At 36.9% G+C, this 21345-nt stretch overlaps 1 protein-coding gene across 1 annotated transcript in view; it reads right to left on the bottom strand.

Moving 5' to 3' along the window:
• The window catches only part of STAMBPL1 (STAM binding protein like 1), a 417426-nt gene that overhangs the window by 8633 nt on the left and 387448 nt on the right, over positions 1-21345 (bottom strand). Inside the window, exon 10 of the mRNA XM_044056412.1 lies at positions 14480-14579. Coding sequence (XP_043912347.1) covers positions 14480-14579 — 100 coding nt within the window. The remainder of the gene's footprint in view (positions 1-14479; positions 14580-21345) is intronic.

Genomic DNA, 21345 nt, shown 5'->3' on the forward strand with positions numbered 1-21345 from the left:
GAACTGTTGGACATTATTTTGTCTAACAATTTTCTCACCTTCAACACTAGGTATTATATACAAAAAATAGGTGTGGCAATGGGCTCCCCGTGTGGGTTCAGTTTTGCCAACCTGGTGATGGCATACTGGGAAAGGGAGTTTGTAAGAAAAGGTCCCCACATTGCAAGGCAGATACATTTTTATACATGATTTCTGGACGACATGTTTATGCTAATTAAAGGAAATGAAAACAATGCCATCCAGTTAGTGTCATATTTGAATAACACAACAAGTTTTTTGAAGTTTACTTATACTTTCAAAATGGACAGAATAGCTTACCTGGACATTGACTTAAAGAAGGATTTGAAATACAACTGCTATACAGCCAGAATATTTAGAAAGGACACTTATTCTAATGCATTTCTACACTTTAGCAGCTGCCACTCTCTACCCCAGAAATAATCGGTGGTGAAAGAGCAGCTTGTGAGGGCAGCTCTTATGGTCTCAAATGAGGAAGATTTTTTAACAGAGTGTGAGAACCTTAGAGAAATGTTCTTCAAGAGAGGATACCCTGAATGACTGGTAAAGGATCTAACTGTGGAAGTGGCAAATAAAAGACAGAGAGGGTATTACCAACCCATTTTGGGGGTGAATGAGATAGCCCAACCAATTTCATTAGAAAGGCATGGTAATGTAAGAAGAGGCCCTTCTGACTTCATCATTTCATACAGCCTGGATGGGTATTCTATGATGAACATTATAAACAAGAATTGGAACCTAATTAGGTCCGACAATGTTCTATTTGGTAAATTACAAGGCCCACCTAAAACAGTTTTTAGAAAAGGAAAAAACCTGAAGAAGCTGTTAGAAGGAAATAAGGGAAAAGCACACTTTGTTAATACTAAAGGAATGTGTAAATGTCAGATGTGCCCTTATTGCCCCTATATTGATACAAGTCAGAACTTTTCTATATGTGGGCAGGGGTATAGTACCAAATGCAAATTTAATTGTAACTCCAAGGGTGTGGTCTACCTAGCTTCATGTAAATCATGTCCTGCGTTTTATATCGGTAAAACCAACAGAAAACTTAAGGAGAGGGTTTACGAACATCTTTATGCTATTAGAAAGTGTAAACTGGAAAACGCCTTAGCTAGACATGTAGGTGAACACCCAAACCATTCATTTGGTTTTAGACTAATAGACAGTGTTGCAAAGGACGGGAGAGGTGGTCCAAGTGCTTTACTTTTGGAAAAACTAGAATTGTCCCGGCAGCTACGAACTCGTGCCTGCCATGCACACGGTTTGAATGAAATTTACTCAATAGCTTATATATTAAAATTAAAGAGCCTTTTAAGGTAATTTATTCATGCAGTTATAAACCCAAATGTGTACCTCAGAGACACAAAGAAAACTCTTCAGATTTTTCAAATGCAAAAACACACACCTTCCTTCCCTTTCCTACCCCCCTCTCCCCCCCTTTTTGGTTCTGTTTAGGTTTTTTAAAGTATACAACCAGGCTGTTTTAATTCAGGACTAGTGCTATTTGTTAACAGATTCCAGGAAATGTATTTAATTCAGGACTAGTGCTATTTCTTAACAGATTCCAGGAAATGTATTTCAGGTAAGATTTTTAAGATAAGACGTTAGACATTTAAATAAATTTATTTAAACACTGTATGCTTTAAGTACATAGATTTGGTAGAAGTGACTTATTTTAAACGTATTTATTTCAAACATAAATTCACAATATCTATTTTAAACATAAATTCATAAATTTATTTAATCATTGTACGATGCAAGTATGTATATTTTAGCAAAAGTTTACATTTTTAATGTAAGCGATATATACAGTACATTTTAATAGTAGTTTCACCCACAGAATCTCAGGTTACAGTGAAACACTAGTTCAATTGATGTATTACCTACCAACTACTAATTAAGCAACATAGTTTATTGGTGCAATGAATTAATGGGAAGTTGGGAGTAGAACAGGTTTTATATCACAGTGTGATGCAACTACATGTGGTCTGAAGAAGTCTCGCTACAAGTGAGATGAAAAGCGCTTAACAAAAATAAAGTGTTGTTGGTTTTTATACCTGGATCATGTCTTCTATTTACAACAGTGGAACAATTTTATATTTGGAATACTCGGTTTATCTTTGGATTATGTTTGGACTGTGTCTGGCTTGTTAAGGGATCTGTCTTGAAGACTTGCTGTTAAGATTCTACCAATATGGTTCAAGTTAATCTAGCAGTAAGTAATCCACTGTGGTAAGGTCCATTTTGCCATACTCCATATCGTAGTAGTGAACAACAATAATTTTAACATATTTCCAGTTAAGATTACCCATATGGCTGTTTCTTTTAGGAAGGTAAATTGTACTCCATTAGCTGCATAAAATATACAGCTGTATTTTTTAACATTTTTACTAGCTCTTGCCTAAAATACAAATGTTTCTAAAAGACTTACAATTAGTTTTTGAAAACAATATAAAGTTACCTTGATTGTGGATGAAAAATAACCTTCATAAAAAATAAGAAATCATTAGTATATACATCTGCCCAATGCAAGACCCTTACATTGGTATTATGTCTAGGTTGTTATTAGTTAGTCATTAGTTAATACCCCTTTTCAGCTATATGCCAGGCATGAGACAAATGTTATAAAACTTGTAAAATATAACATTAAAATTATTTCAAAGTAAATGACATTGAGAATATAACAAGTAATTCTGCAAGACAGCTACAACAGAAATAAAACAAATGGTATAAAACCAGTGTCTATTTTTTGTGCATAATGATGTTTTGTACAACAATGTGTAGAACCTGAGAAATCTTCAACATTTAAAAAAGAATAACACTAACAAGCTGCAATAAAGAAGTGCAGAAAATTAATGACATTAATAAAAAAGGACAGTGGGAGGTAATACTGGTAGGTGGTAGGAAGATGTGAAGGTGAAAAAGGTGTAAACAGTGACACTGGAAGGTAATAATGAACTGACTGAGTAGAGTTCTTATAGAAAAAAAGAAAGAAAGAAGGAAAAATAACAAAAAAGACCAATTTTGAATGTCAGAAAGCACAGAGTTACAAACATCTGGGATAAATTTAAAGAAATATCTTCCTGTAGTTTGTAATGGGAAGCGTGTTCTTTGTAGTGTGACAAAGCCTGGCTGACATGATATTACTGGGTAACCTGATGTTCTGACAGAAAATGGAATTAACTAACTTAACTGATGGAGTATTAGAGGAAGTAAGGAGTTGCCAGAGATTTTTATGCTGATCAGCTAAATTTACAAAATTTACAGATTTGATTTAATTTTTTGTAGTAGATCACTTTTATGGAAAGCATAACTCAAGGAATGAAGGTTCACTCAAATCCTTATAGAGTAATTGAAGCACAAAAGAAGCAGGATGAAGATATTATGACAGGCCTTTAGAGAAGGCAGTTTGTCAGACATTTTATGATAAGAAACAAAAGACAGACACAGAGCAAAAAAATAAATGTAAAATAAAAGAGTTGATATCTCTAGCAAAGAAAAAAAGAAAAAAAAAACACTGGATGTAAATGCAGTGAAGTATAATGATTTTAACAGTGAAGTTAGTATTGCCTTGTTGTCTTTGAAAATAATACTGTAAAGCTGTTACCTGAGCAGCGTAACCATACAACAGTAACAAATTAAGAAAGGAAAAATCCAAGCCACCACAAATTCTGCTTCTACATACGAGTATAGTACAGCTGAAGGAATTTACAGTGATGAGGATACAATATGTTACAAAAGTAAGGCTATATTTACAAAAACATGGTAGGGGGTAGGCATATAACTAGGTACAGAGTTTCAAAAGAAACTGGATACTGTTTATAGTACTAACACATAATCTATCCAAAGTGATAATAGCTTTGGCACACAAGAGGGGGTTCCATTGCCAAAATTTGGGATGGCAGATACAGTGGCCGGTTCTAGAATAGTAAACGAGAAAGTGGTGGTTAGGTTTCAGGACACAGTGACACTGTACTACATTGTCATTGGATAGGTTACTTAATAGGCTTAGTAATATTGCTCTTGTGGCCTTCTGGTGGTTTTTTGGTCTGCATTTCACCTGACATTTTTTATCTGCTAAGCTGCAAACAACAAATACAACTTTTTTTCTACAGCTGGATGGTTTGTCTAGGTCCCACAATCTCTCCATTTCAGTAAAAAACTCAGGTTTTTGAGTTGGGATGAGGGTACATTATCACTTTAGGGGGGTACCGTATGCTAAATATGATGTAAATAGTGTAATTAAAAAGTATTTTGGCTTAGAAGTATTGCTAATACCATTGTGTGATGTAAAGAGTATGCGTTGATAATACTGTTCTTTAAGAGCTGTTATGGAACTTTATGATTTTAACTGAGGAGAAATTCCCATTATGACAGGTTACTGGTTCTTCATCAGGCCTTGAACGCTACAGATATATAAATATGTATATAAAACAGTCAATGTTCATGTATATGTATACACATTTTTATTTTATTCTTATGTTATGTTAATCAACAACTAAAAGTAGCCCATATCTATTTTTATTTGGTTTGACATGTTTAAAATGATGTTTGCAGAATTTATGAAAGCCTCAACACCAGCCTTACATGCAGAGGCTTGTATTAGTCAACTCATATTCAAGTCAAAATAACTTTAACATTTGAAGCTGCCAAAGTAATGTTTTTTCAAATACCCCCAAATAAAATTATATTGTAAATAATGCCTAAAAAAGACTACTCAAATAAAAAAATATTTTTGGAAACAAAAAAACATTTAAATATAATTATCCTATTCATACCAAGAATGACAGAATCTATAGACCTCTTTATTGAAGAAATAAAACACCAAATGAAATATACAGTAGTAGTAATTTGAGTTACTACAGCCAAGCATAACAGTGCTTCAAACCAAAACAGATTCTGCCAGTGTACTCATCCAATAAGTAAGACATTTATCCACATAAAAAGAAAATATGTTAAGCTTCAACACATCCATCATATGAAGTCAGTTCTTTGTCTGCAAAGTCACTCTACATATAGGACGATGTTTGTGATGAACATCAGGCAGCCTAAGCACAAAGGTGAACAATAAGCCAATGGAAGACACAGAGCAACAACCAATGCCATCAAAACAGAACCTGACTCACTATAGAGTGGAGGTTAAGATGGGAAGAACAAAGTATATAAGCCAGAGGGATGTTGCCAAACTTAAGTATAATACTAATTTATGCATAAAATCTTCGGAATCAAAAACTATTAAAGAAGGGATATAATGCTGTACATACGTGAGTTGTAGCAAGATAAAAAAATGCCAATATTTAATGCTGAAATGACATTAAAAGTAAACTACCTACATCTTTTTGTTAAGCAAGACTGATTTTTCTTAATGTGTCAGCTACTCTGCTGAGCTTATCTCAATAAGGAACTCCCTAAAGTAGCAGTTTCAGCCAGTGGGACTGGTAGGGTTCTACAAGCCATGGTAGCATTAAGCAGCACTCAATGTCATGGTGAGTGGTTATGCAGTAGCTACAATCAAATGCTGAAGTAAAGCAATGTGGATGAAAGCTGAGAGTCTAATGAAAGATTAAGTGAGTAAATACTGCCTACACCTACCGCAATCCAGCTTTGATAACTGTTGTTATACCTTGGTTATAGTTCTAACTGTGTCATTGCTTTGTTCATTTGTAGAAAAAAATCCATTAATACCTGTGAATTGCACATTGGAGAGACAGACAGTAGAAATATTTCTAGCTCAAATGAAGGGAAATGCAAACTCAATATTTTATTCCACCTTCAAGACAAAAATCACCTATTTATTCAGTGTTACTCTGCAGCTATCAAATCAAAATCACATTTGCTTTTCTCTTGCCAAGCTCCATTTAGCAGACCATGTAGTATCTCTAAAAGGACATATATAATTTGACTTCACTGTTGCAAGTTACTGATGAATTAATTACATACACTACTAATTCCTGAAACGTGTATCACACTAAAAGATGAGCAGTGCATTCTTGTACACTTATGAACTTTCATTTTTTTTTCTAAAGCACAGAATAATAGCCTAGACCTACACAACTGATTAATACAATTTGGTTTTGTCAAGTTTAATTAAAAGAAGTACTTTCTCAACACTAATTTTCTACAAACATAAAAGTATGCTAAAAGTAATAAGGGAGAAAGGCTTGTAATCCGGAACACTTTTTAATATACTACTACTATTTATTTTGAAAGTTTAACTAATGTGATGACTTGTATGTAACTATAAGTGTATATAGTATTTTTGCATTTTGTCTTAACTACAGAAGAATTCAGGCTTTTCTACTTTGTCATTAATGTTGACGTATGTAAACGAGTAAAACAAATGTATAATACAAAAAGCCATATTAAATTCACGATAATTTGGTAGGTTTTGTTACAGAGACACTGACATCATTTGATGTTATCATTAGTGCTGTGTCACACTGCAGTGTCAGCAGGCTGTTATAAAGCTGATCTACAAGTCACAATGAAACAGTACAGTTTTCCTACAAAGGAGCAACAACATCAACAAAAATTATCTCCATAGCAGAGTTATTATTTTATTTATTTATATGGAGAAAACTGTACAGGCAATTTAGAAGTATTAATGAGAAAAAATGAGAATACTGAATGATGTAAATACAGACTTTAGAAGATAAAATGCCTTATTTAGCAGAGTTTCATATTAATTTTAAGTTGATGCTGTATTATTACTCATTATAACCGTCGGTTAATTTTCCAGTTTTCATTTCAGTTTCATGGATTTTGTGCCTTAATTATATTTTCTAACTATGGGACTTTTTATAAGGTCACTAACATATTGCTATCATCTGTTTGCTTTTATGCCTGGGTTATTTAAAATGTACCCAAAGGAAGACTTGTCCACTGATTGGTTGTTTTTACAGTATAGACAACAACAGAAATGTGGGGCTTTGTTCCTCCATCAACAGTGGGAAAAGTAAAAAGTAGTATAAAAAAACACAATTTCCAGAGAAAGTTTAAATAGAAGCAAATCATGATTTTCATGCAACCAATATCAGCAACATTAATTCTTAATAAATGGTGTTCAAGTAATATTAGTTAGGCCCTATACTAACTTAACAAAGGGTAAGGAAAAACATGGCAAAGTAATAGCTAAAATGTCACAGTTTCAGCCATCATAGAGATGTGCAGCACAGACTACATATATAAACTCAAATGGAAAAAGGCATAGTGACAGCAATTTTATTAGTACAGCACAAACCATTAATACAAATTATAAGGTGATTATGTTTCACACTGTCATAGAATCTACTAATACAAGTTAAGTCATAACTAGAAAGGTAAATTAATGCTGTTCAAAAAAAGTATACATCAAGAGACATAGTTCTAAACTCAGAGATACAAATCAGATATAAACCATGCCATGACATAAAATACTTAGTTCTGTTTCTAAATGGAGTAATTTAAATCCCCCTCATGTGTTCTTAATAGAAGATCTTCAAAGAAACAGACTAGCAAGCCATCCCATAGGGAGTGCCAGGAACATAAATGTTCTAGAGCCTGAGATTTTTGGAAACATTTCCAGGGAATGGTATGAAAGAAAATGTAAACGTTTTGTCTGTTTCTGTTTCATTATAGGCACTGGCCCAAATCTTGTGGTCCAAAGCATTAGATAAAGCTAGTGGTCAGAATTGGTAGTATCCCAGGGATTACTCAATCCTCCATGAAGTAGGGGGTGAGCATAGCAGCAATATCCACAGTGGTATCTTCAGCAATGCACAGTAACCCAGAGTGGAGAAAATCAAGAAAGGTGGCAATCTAAGCGAATTCTGCCAAAGGATTCAAAAATTGTCAAACTAGATACTATACTAAGGTCAAACTGAAACAGTCAATAGCTAAGCATAAAGAGTAAGCATTCAGAAAGAGTCACAAAATCTCAGTATACCTCAGTCTGTTAGTGGTACCATAAAAGGCGAAAAAAATATCCATCACTGAAACTGGCAATATGGCAGTAGAATCACCATCATTTAAAAGGGCAGACATTGTCATCATTTTTAGGATGGTGAAAATAAATTCATCTTTCCTGAAGGTTTGAACTAATCTCAGTAACATTTCTGGGTCTCACACAATGGAAGCAAGAACCATGTTAGTGCACCCTCCTTCAAATTACATTATTAATATACTTTAAATAGTTAAATCTTACTGAATTCTGAGAGTAACATTCATTTGATTCATCGGCGCTCTTATGCAATACCCAGACCCAGCCACAGACATTTCTAAAATTATGGATGTCAGTTGGAACTCTGTTGTTCTCTCATTCTTTGAATTTGTACACCTTATAAGATGCTTTAAGGAAGACCAAGACAAAGACAGTCTTTGTCCGTTCATTCATTTCTTGATACCTGTTTCAGGATTGCAGTGGTGCCAGACCACATCCTGGCAAGTAATATCCTAAAACAGAGAACCAAACATATTAAAGCCTACAAATCTACCTGTATAATACCACAGACTGCATTCACACAGTACCATATCCAGCAATTACAGCCATCACCAAATCCCCCCAACACCTCTTTCATATATCCAGCAAGCATTTTTAATACCACAGGATTATCAGTTCACAACTTCATAATGACAACACTAAGCATCTATGACACATTCACTGCATCAGTTTCATCACTCTTGTCTACCTGCAGAACCTCACCAATACTCCAACAAACCACAAACATCTCCCCTAATTAAATATCCACATAAATCTTCAACAACATCCCTAATATTCCAAACTTCAAAAAATACACTGCACTTTTCAACATTAAACAGCAACAAGCCCACTTCGCCATACTTCCCTATTAGTTCTCACCCATCATAACACTGTACACTCTTCTATTTAAGTGGCTCACTACTTAGAAATTCAATAGATTCACCATCAAATTAGCATTCCTCATTCACATTTTATTTCTATACAACACTGACCCAGGAGTACACTTGTTACCACTTAAGCAAATAAAGATTAATACAGGAAGCATAAACTTGAACAATGATATTCATCTATTTTCACCCATAACCCTGATGCTCTAGCAATAACAGAATCACAGGTCAGGCAAGACACCTCCCGCCTTAAGATCTACTTACTTATTACACCTACCTCTTCGATTCAAGACCAGGTAAAAGAGCAAGGGTAGGGACACTCACATTCATTAAGGGAAGTTTACATATTAGTGGACAAAAGCAAAGCACAACAATCAATGATCATGACCCCAGCTGCTTTACATTTCTCTCTCTCTCGCTCTCCCCCTCAACAAACACACTGACCCGACCATAGCCTACCCCCCTCCATCTAATGACATCAGATTCAAATATGTCCTCTTGAACATCTTAGACAGTTTCAAACCCTACAAAAACACAATTATTTTGCAAGACTTCAATATCAATGGCCTACCAACAAACTTTAGTCTTACACTACCATTAAAGGAATTTACTACATCAGTCCTATTTTCAAGTAGTTACATCATCCCAGATTTAATATTCTGTAATGAATCCCCCCACAATAGAAAATGTAAAGTTTCTGACCCCAGACTTAAGTAATATCTGCCTTATCATCCTTACCATTAACTCCTCATCACAAAACCCCTCTCATCACTGATAACCTTCCTTCACAAGACTAAAAACATCAATAGTCTAAAAGTATGGGTGCTATTTAGGTGGTCGAGAAGTGAATTGATTTCACAGAAAAAGGCTGGTACAGCTGATTGAAAATTTGCTGATTGCACATTGCTGTCTTTTTACTGTGTGATATCTCGGAACTCGGAATAGTGGTAGTTGGAAATTGCCAGTTACCACTGTAGTGCGATCTTGAAATTAGTACATATAATTAGAGGGGGGTATGGGTGAGTGCAGGGGGGGGGTTGCCCCCTTCAAACATAGTGTTTTTTTTCTTAGATTATTTGAGTTCTGAGTAATTTTGCTCAATGTTTTAAGTTTCGATTTACTGAGTTTTAGACCAAGTATCATATTCTCAAATATATAATTATCAACACTACAATGGGATGTCCTCCTAAACAACAATGACCCAGCATCATTTTCTTCCTCCATAACTAATATGTTCTTCAAACTATAAGATGAATATTTACCCAAAGTTACTAGATTTAGAAGGCACATGGATAACCAATGAAACCTGAGACAATCTAGAAAGCTTGGGAAATTACCCTCACAGCAGAAAACACAGATAAAGTTATACTTTTATGCAGTCTCACCAAATAGGCCACTAGATAGCACAAGGAAAATTCCCTGACCTCTGCCACACTTCATTTGATACAACCAAAAAAAAACTCTGAAGACTGATCATCAACTTTGCTGGCCAAAACCCACCTAATGATCCTTGACAAAAAGATGCCACTGGAACACTTTTGGTTATATCACTCCCACAGACTTCCTTAACGTTTCCATTTCCTCACACTCCTCTTACTCCCAATGCTATCACCACTGACACACCACCATTCTACTTTAAAATGATCTCCACCAAAGACACGATCAAGGAACCTGAAAGGATCCCCAAAGATAACCCCTCCCAGTAATGATGGACTCTACCTTTAGTTCACATTACTCTGCAAAGATCATCTCACAGCCAACGAAACATCAAAACTGCTTATTTATCACCAATAATATAATGCTATCTCAGAGGAAAATTACCAGAGTTATACCAATCCCTACAGCTTCTAATCCAGCTACAGCCAGTGACTTTAAGCCCATCTCTGTCCTCTCACTACTGGGTAAAAGTTTTAGAAAAGCTAATTTACAAAAAACTTGCATCACCTCCAAACCTACAGAATTCTATCACACCACCAATATGGGTTCTGGAACAGGAGAGAGACAGTGATTGCTCTCTATACTCTAACAGATGACATACAACAAAACAGGGATAAAGGACTTCTGACAGGAGTTAACTTTATTGACCTATCAATGCCGTTTAACATAATATACCACACACATCTGGTAAACTTACTCCTTACAGCCGGTATAAGCCCACAAGCATCCAGATGCTTCAAAGACTTTCTATGCAGTATTTTTTAAGTGAAAATTAGAAGGACATCATCACCAGCAGACCCCATTAACCAATTAATTGTTTAATAATAGTTAATGTCTATTTGCAAACTGACGTTATACCACCTCCCTACCTATAATTCTTTATGCAGATAGCATGTTGATGACATACTGGACTGGTACATCTCCCACTCTCATAACCCAAAAACTGGAGCAAGACCTTTCAGAACTTGGTACTAGCGTTGTCCGACACAATATATCCCTCAACATAAAGAAAACCACAGCAGTGCTGTTTGGCACCTCATCATCAACTCAGCATACATTCCATAACTGGATCATTTTCCATAATAATGATGAAATAGTTTAGTGTTTCACGGACCTAGATATCAAGAAATATGGTTAGATCCAATGTTTACTATTCAAAGCCAATGAGTATTTAACAAGTCAAAAGTTAATAAACTCCTTTTCTAGTCTAGGAAGATCTCCCACTTCCTATACACCACAGGCAGAACCACCACTATTAATATGGAATAGGGACTCCCAAATGTGGTCAAAGCTTCAGAAAGACATTTTACTGCATTCCAAATGTCAAACTACATCAGTAGGTTCATACCCTTTCCCCAAGACAAGAACACCACTGTACCACACTGAAATGCTAAATGGCGTCCCATCCCAAATGGACTATCCTACTAGTACTATTAGGGTAACTCATTTTACTTAATCTAGAAACTTTCCCTTTCTCTGCAAGAAGACTGTCAATAAAGACCCCCTCCAGCCTTCAACGTATGGTCACTATCAGATACCGCATGCTAATTTAAATTCTACCAAACACTCATTCTCAGTTCTTGCTCTCAAAACCACAGGGTATCGTCAAGAACACAAAACTTCCATACTTTCTTTCATATAGAACCCTTTCTCAATTAAGAAAGCATCTCTTTAAACCAGTACAGTTTAGTACAAATGCTTTAACAGAAAGGAAATCACATAGGTCAGAATTACCAAATTTTTCTTTAATATTCCATAAAAAAAATCTTTAACATCACACATAGCATAATGACATGATTATACATTCAATTACAAAACAGAAAACAAGCCATTACAATATTATTTTCATTTGTACACATTGTGCAAATGTGGTTTTTATCCTGACAATTATAAAATTTAACATTACATAGATCACTCGTGTCCCTGAAATATCACTCCTGCTGAACATTATTCTGTACATATGGTTCCCATGGACTCCATTTATTTCTATGTAGTTTATTCCATCTCCTTTCTAATGATCCCACTCCAGTTCTTTTATCTCCTTTAAAACATTCTGTAATTCTGTTACAGTTGGTTTTGTTTTTGATTTTCATTTCTGAGTAATTGCTTTTTTGACAACCATCAGCATTAAACTTAGCAGGGCCTTACTATGCCCAATCAATTCTGTTTCAGTATCACAGCTCAAAAAAATAATTTCCTTAGTTAAAATAATTTCTTCCCCAATATTTCTAACAAAATATCCTATAGGAAATTTCTAAAATTGATTACATCATTGCAGTTTTAAAAAAACATGTTCCCAAGTACCTGTCTCTCTCTCTGTCATCACATCTCCAGTACTTGCAGTCTACCTGTGGAGAAATTCTCTGAAGTGTGCTTGGGTTATAAAATACCTATGCAAACACTTCCATCCAGACATTCTAAACCTAATAGATTTTGTTGCACACTTGGGAGCCACACGCATATCATTCCATTGTTTTTGTAGTGTTTTTCCGTTCTTGTTACCCTGTCTTGACTAACATCATCTGATCAATTGTTATAGTTATTATGCATTATTTTATACTAATTATCCTTTTTTTTACTGCAACATCTGATCTAGACGCAACTATATACCCAACCAGAGCTGGTCTTTCATTTAACACCTCTTACCCCTTTCTTTACACTCTGTTGTCAATCCTTGGTAGCCTAGTGTAGGGAAAGCAGTCAACAATCTGCAGTCCAAACTTCTTTTTGCTTAATTCCAATCTAAGAGTTTCCTCTTCCTAGTTATTTGCTCCCAATACTTTGATTCCTTTACTAATTTCCTCCAATAAATTCTAGCTTCGTTTTGCCTACTTTCTGTGCCTCTGCTTACAGTCATCCCTATTGGTAAAATCTCTTTTCTCCATTTCCGTATTGTCTTAGATCTCAAAACATCTTCTGCCACTTTCTACATATAATGTTCTGTATAGCTGTTATTGTTCTTCTCAAGTACCTACATTCAAAATCTTATTCTCCCTATTTCATGAACTCCTTCCGCATTTTAATATCATTACTTTCCATTTGATTTGCACACACATATGAGCCTTAACTATATATCTTTAAAGTATCCCTTCAAATCTGGTAATCATAACCCACCTTGTCCTGGGGGAGAAACAGCTTATCCCACTTAAGTCTTGCCCGCTTTCCCTTTGAAATAATTCTTTATTAATTATGGTCCACTGCTTCTCTTACGGTTGATAAAAATATGCTACTATTTACTAAGGGGACTAGAAACGTTTTTACGTGTTATTTTTCCCTTTAATACTACCCTCTGTGAATCCCATGCTTCATCGCTTCATAGGTTCATACTAGGCTAACTGTTTTTGTGGGCTATTTTAAGCATAGCCAATTATCCATGTGGAAATCAAATCCTGCACCTTATATTTGTAGGTTAAACACCTTAGCCATTACGCCAACTGCCCTCTTTCCAACCCAATATTCTTCTTCTTCCATCTCAGCTATGCCTCTGTTCCCCTTTTATTTACCTTCCATAGTGCATCTCGAAATCCTACAAATATTGTATGATACAAACTCTTACAAGCTTTATTTACATTGCTTGTTCCTTGCATAATCTCAGGATGGACACTGAATTTTAGCAGAGCTAAGGAAATTCATCTAGAAAAGCTCCTGCAGAAATAGTTGATGTAACAATGGCATGTGCATAAAATTAATTGTAACAGTTAAATTAAGAACTTAAAATAAACTATAACCTATACTCTATTTAAAATTAACACCATAGAGAAAGATATTTTCAGTAACATGTCCAAGTTGTATTCTACACATGTTAGAGTATAATCATATAGTAGAAAATACAGATTTAATTTCATTATTATTTTTCTCATATGTCACAAGAAGTCATTTTTGTTTTTCTTTTTAAAATAAAAACAAATCCATTTTAAATTATAGAAAGAATGTGTGCTTGTAGATAGACATAGAAATGCCACCTTCTCAGAGAATTCTTTGAAAAACATATTCAAAGCGAGAAAAAATACATCTCAAAACTGTTAGGTACATTTTAAATTTCTGTGACAAGCATTAAGTCAGATATTTCTAGAGTATTTCACTTTGTCAAACTTCACTAACAGTGTGACTATCAACCTAAAGGGCTCCCTTATTTAAAATATTATTTTGCATTCTCTTTGTGTTAAGATTTCACACTTACTTGAAATGATACTGGATCCTTTGTGTGAGGGTGGAAACCTTTCAGTTTACAAGAAGAAACTTCAAGCATTCCAGAATTTGTTAACCTAAAGATTCCTGTTCTAAAGACATACAAAGAAGGAAGGATACATTACTATGCATTGTAAAACATATGAATGTCTAGGATTCAAGAACTGTTTAATATTTTTTTTCCAAATAAAACAACAAATAATATGAATTTGTTCCATTACAGAATTGCTCAAACACCACACTGCACAGAGTATATGACCTGGTTAAGTTGCACAGCATGCAAGCTAAGACTGAAGCATAAAAGTCCAGAACTACATTGAAGCTAGTTAGCAGCTTGCTGTCTTAAATATATATATATATATATATATATATATATATGCTGTTCTAGTAAGTCATATATTTTTACATTATCACAATAAGTCTTCAGACAACATAAAAGCCTTTCCAAGATGTCAGAAAAGTAATGTTTGCCTCACTATTAAAAAACTGCTAAATTGTACAGAAGATGATTAACCACCACCCTATGACACTGCTCCATTGTACTCCATTGATATACACACTTTAAATAGCCAGGGTTTGGACATAGACATTTTCTTATAACTGATGTGCCCTCAAATAAACATATTCATTGATTGTAACATTTCGGCATTTAAATTGATCCCACATAAAAAAACAATACCAATTAGTTAACATTTTAAGTGCTTAACATTTTCAGACTTGCTTGGGATTGAAGAGGTCACCATATCGAGGTACACTGGCCTCACCATATGAAAAAAATAATATAAACAGGCTAGACATTGAAACAGATAAAAAAGTCCTGACTGATTTCCTTCCCACTCCCATGGTATACAACAAAAAGATTCTGCTCAGGAAATAATGAACATTTTATAAGCTGATGGACAGAATCCTAGGAAAAGCAGAAGTAAAAATGTGAAATATAGATACTGCTAAATAGTCTAAAGGAAATGAACAAGGACCACGGAAGACACTTATCTATTATATTTTATAAATATATATATATATATATATATATATATATATATATATATATATATATATATATGTTTAAATTAAATGTAAAATGTATTAATCTCATTTACATTTCTTATCAAATTAACAAAAAATACTAAAATATGTAAACAGTGGTACTGCAAAACAAGCAACTTGTATCATAAATGTAGTAAGACTGAATATATATCTAGTTTTATAATACATGTTTGTATATACTACTTTGAAGGGTATTTACTTAACTGTAATTTACTGAAAAGGAAAGACCCACTTTAAGTATTTTTTTTTTAAATTCTGCTTATACCTTTTGATGGTTTACACAAACCAACTTTACAAATGGGGGATTTCTGAGGACAGCAGAAGGGACATTCCAGATTTTCTTCTTTTCATAATATACCACAAGGGTTTTCCCATTCTGTGATCTGAACCCAAGCCTAGAAGAAGGTTTGCGGTTAGCTTTTACTGGTGAGCACCTCATAATTGGATATCTCTTGTAGCTTATTTGGGGGCTCAGCCTGAAAAAGTTGCATGGGGCTGCCCTATGGGTTTATCACATGCAAGTCAAATGGTGAAAGGCCTGATGTTGATTATGTAGCAGCAGGAGGGATGGGATTGTGAAATAGAAGGTCTTGGCCAAGTAAACCAGTTCTTTTGACATGGAATGTCATCTCACTGCACAGAAAGGAGTCAGAGCTTTTGTATGCGATTGAAAAGTACCAACCAGCAGCAGTATGACATCAATTTAACTTTCACGTCCTCTGAAAGAGCTCTTTCATATATCTGGAACACTAGTGGAGGTCAGTGACATGTAATTGGAATGTACTCTTAAGACTTATGCTCTGTGACAGAACCAAGTAGCTATGGTCAAACAATGAATCACATCGCATGTAGCATGATTATAACCAAAGAATCCACTGGCAGAGAGCAGCAGTGAGGGAATCCATTAAGTTAACGGATGATCTTTCACATAATGCTATCGGGGGAGGGCTCTGGTATTGACTAATAGGTACTGACAGACCAGGAAAGCACCAGCTACAATATTTGTCAAGTTAAACTCCCAGGTCTGGAACCTTTTGCTGAGGCCATGAGGAAGAGCTTCTAGGTGGCCTCAAGGAGGTTCTATTAAATTGTCCAGCAATTAGGGGGGAAAGAGTAGAACACTGTCCAAACTGATAATGCTTGTTTCTTTCGGCTTTTTCCGGTTAGGGGTCGCCACAGTGGAACTCCTGTCCGCTAATGATTGGTAGTGGATTTTTACGTACTGGGTTACCAGCCCTGATGCACAACCTTCAAGAAGGCACGCCCCATTCACATATGCCTCCACACAGAAGAAGCTCTAGCTGAGAATCGAACGGGACAATGTCTTGCTATGAGGCGACGACGCTGCCGCAGCACCACTACCACCGCCCAAACTGATAATGCTTAACAGTGCAGAAATGCTGCTCTCATCTCTCAACACTATAATGAGGTAAAAGGAAACCTTTCTGGAACTCCTAAATCTGGTGAACAATTCCTGCTTCTGAAAGCAGTATATGGTAAACAGCTTATGGTAAGACTTGTTTCATTTCTGTATAAAACATTGATCTAAATTTTTCCAAGGTGTCAAGGCTAAATGAGTAGATGAGATCCACAGAGAAATACTGCCTTCAATGCAAGTTGTAGGTAAGTTTTTGTTAGCAAGCCTTTTCAATGTGCAAGATGTGTGAGGAAAGGAATAGTATGTGGTGGCTGACTAGGGTGATGACTCTCATATTCTGAGAAACAGTAAAAAGGAACAGAAAGTTGTGCCCTAATTATTACTCAACATCCTCCCCATTTGAAAGCCCATGATAGGGTACTGGAAAGGAGTTTCTGACAGCTTAGCCTTTGATTCAGGAACAGAACTACCAATACTGCTTTGAAAGAGGAAGAGTTCCTCAAGTCTTTTGTCTTTGTAGAAATGTTGCAGGGAATGTGGGAGTCCGATGTCTCTGTCTGTGTGTGACCTGTAACCTAGAGAAGGCATACAAATGTGTACACCACACTGCCTTATGAAGGGTCCTACAATGGATAGGGTTCTGCTCCATACCATTCTGTCTTCATCTGCAGAGTAAATAATGTGTCTGTTTTTCAGTATTAAGTCAGACACACTCAGTGTTGACATAAGACTCCACTAAGGGTATGTCTAATCTTCCCTCATGTTTAGATTTTCAGTGACAAGATATTAATGTGCAGGAAAATTACAAATCTATAGTCTGTCAGGTCCCACACTACAGACAGACCATAAAAATCTTATAACTTCACCTGAAGTTGTGCAACCTTGGAGAAATTATACTAATTAAAGGGGTGAGATGACGAAGTCCATTGGATGGACTATATAAAGTGATTCCCGATCAATTTACTGTGTGCCACTTTTTTTAATGGTCAGTTTTTAATGAAACATTTTGCTGAATAACTAGAGCTTGGAAAAATTGTACCATATCACAGCCAAGGTCTGGAAAGTATCCAGACTGAGGACATGAGGGCTGCATCTATGTTGCAGGCACATGTTGTTGCCCTCTGATGAAAGCCATATCTGCTGCCTCCTCTGGCTTAGATGGATTGAGATCTCACTATGCCCAGACAACCTGAGTTCACTTAGTGACCTGAGTGTTGGAGGAGCTGGTGATGGGAGATAGTGAAATGAGACATCTGCTCACCTTTCACAGGGGCCTTATTGTAGAATCCCCACAGATCTCAAATAAATGCCCACATTAAGAGGGACAGGGTCTTCTGAAGGGTTATGTCATATGCAAAAGTAGGTGACCCAGTCTTACTAAGACCCATCAGATGTGAAAACTCATACCATGCTACTAGGCATGTACACTGGGGAGGTGGGTTATGGCTTAAAGCACAGATCCCATGTTGTCTAAACTAACGATGGCACTGCCACTTCTGCTCACCACTAGATTGAACTAATGGGCCACAGGCCTCTCATCTCCTTGGGGAACAGACTGGGACAATAGAACAAATGGATGAGAAATACTTAATGATCACCAAGGACATCAGCCAGAAAATAAGTATGTCTAGCCAAGTGTGAAGTGGTTGAGTGAAAATCACCACCTCTATCCAAAAAAAGTAGAGTCCTTTCTGCAGCAAAAGAAGAAGTGGCTACTCCATGTGCAGTTTTTTATGGTTTACTAATGTATGCTCAAAACTCAGAATGTCGAGTCAGACAATCACTGCAATCCTAGCTTGGAAGCCAGCATGAAATATACCGGCATAGCCGAACAACACACCAAACACCAAAACTGCCTGCTGCTCTGGATACAAAGTTCAATTGCTAACTTGAGTCAAGACTGGGGGGGGGGGGGGGTTGAACAGATGATAATGCTGGTATTTAACATTCTGACTGCTGGAGTATATGGTTTGCACAGCTTGACTTGACTTTCCAGGTCTTGAACATGTAATTGCAAATGGGATTTTACATATCAAAGGGGTCTTCTTCAAGAAACTGAGCAGCAGATGGGTGCAGTGGAAGCAGTATTATAGGAGTTCTACTGAGAATGGTAGAGAAGTGAGAGCTGAATCTTTCTCAATTTACTTATCAGGGTATATCCCTAAACTGACTTGTGGTCACTAAAAGTATGAGACAGCAGATACAGCTTGTGGAAAAGAGGTACATACACTGGTCTGTTGAAGTAACTCTGTAAGACAGACTGAGTAGTTTGACAAACTGGGAAGATATTGGACTACAACTACTGCTCCATTGTCTAACAAGAGTCTGCTGACGTCATTTGGGTACAAAGCGCACAAAAACATACTCACAAAAACATACTCGGAGGCGCTGATTAAAAATCTACCAAAACAACAGAGGCCTCCAAAGCAGACACCCAAGCAACCGCCACCTCAAGACATAGCACATGCAACACATAGTTCACAAAGTCAGTGTGCTAAACAGTCGCAGCCCTTAAGGCCAAACAACATGCCAGACACACTTGTAATAGGTGACTCCATAGTCAGACACACTGACGTCCCACTCACCAGACTGAACAAGGAAAAGGTCACAGTAAGCTGCCTGTCGGGCGCTAGAATCCGCCACATAACACAAGCACTCAGGTCACTCCACAGCAAGTACAAATATGACTCAGTCATTGTCCATGCCGGTGTGAACGACCTGAGACATACCTCCCTGGACTACATGAAAAGAGACATAGAGGAGCTCTCTGATTATGTAGCCCAGGCCGGTATGACCCTGACCCTGAGCAGCATCTTACCCTCACCAAGAATGATGCCACAGTACAAAGACAAAATGATCAGTTTTAACAATTGGCTTAATTACTGGTGTCATTCTAAGGGGATCCAATGTCTGTCTGCTTGGGATGACATGCTTGACAAGCCACGCTGCTTCGCAAGGGATGGCTTGCACCTGTCACCCCTGGGCTTCCGGATATTGGCCAAGGCTCTTGCCACCCCCATAGTGCCTTTTTTAGGCAAGGCTCAAATGACAAACCTACCTCCCTAGAAAACACAAGTGGAAAAAAACTAAGGGTAATGCTGCTCAATGCCAGAAGTCTAAACCTCAAGATGCAGGCTCTCGAAGCCCTCCTCACTATGGAGAACATCGATGTCTGTGCAGTGAATGAAACCTGGTTCAAGGCTCCTGAGAGCACCCCAGAACTATCAGGTTTTACCTCATATCATGCTTTCCGGCCCCAAAACTTGTACCGAACCACAAAAGGAGGGGAAGTATCCATATTCATCAAAGATACCCACACCTCCAGGTTAGTGGCAATGCACGAAGCATCGGAGACCATCCAGGTGCAACTAACCATAGGCAAAACTGCCCTACAGTTTGTAGCATGCTACAGACCACCCTCTCAAACTCAGGAACCCCACACAGCCTTCCTGAAGACACTGGAGAGTATGAATGTCTCTCCAAATACCATCATATTGGGAGACTTCAACTACCCAAACATAGACTGGGAACATTACTCAAGCCCCAACACCCTAGCCCAAAGGTTCCTAGAATTCATAAACTCAAATGCGATGGAACAACTAGTCACCATTCCCACAAGAGGAGATAATATACTAGACCTGATCATCACAAACATGGGGACAAAATGCTCCACACCGGAAGTATATCCATCATTGGTGAGATCAGACCATAAATTAATCTCACTGGAAATCCACATCCCGCCCCCACCCCCTGCACAAAAGACCACAGTGAAGAACTTCTCAAAAGCCAACTTCACACTTCTTAAGACTGAAGTGGTATCCTTCAAGGACCCTGGGCCAGTGGAAACTACAACCCACACTGCTGAATCCCTTACAAATGCCTTCTACGAGCACCTTCAAGAATGCATGGATCATGCAATCTCAAATAAAACCAAGACCCATTCCCCCAAAGGCAGGCGCCCGGTCTGGTGGACCCCAACCATAAACAAACTTTACAACAGGAGGAGGAAGCTACTACATGACAGAGCAAAATCCCTAAAAGGGAAGGCATCTCTGATCAGTACTAGCAAAAAACTACGATCACTCATAAAATCATCCAAGGCCAACTTTGAGAGAAAAATCGCAAAAGACACAAAAGACAATCACAAGGCCTTCTTTAGCTATGTTAGAAACCTGAGTGGAAACTCCCAGATATGCTCAGAGTTAGTCCAAAATGATACAAAATACACTGAACCCACAGACATTGCCAACATTCTGGCAGACAGGTTCAGTGCAAATTTCTCCTCCCCCTCCCCCCCAAAAGGAGAAATATCTATCCCAGCAGAGTGTAGCCTCCCTAACATCTCAGATGCTCAGGTGAGAGCCGCCCTCTCTAAAGCTAAAAACACAGCATCAATGGGACCGGACGGTGTCCCGGGCTGTGTGCTACATTAA

This window comes from Protopterus annectens, chromosome 14.part0, assembly GCF_019279795.1.
Source record: "Protopterus annectens isolate FY-2018-M chromosome 14.part0, PAN1.0, whole genome shotgun sequence".
Lineage (NCBI taxonomy): Eukaryota > Metazoa > Chordata > Ceratodontiformes > Protopteridae > Protopterus > Protopterus annectens.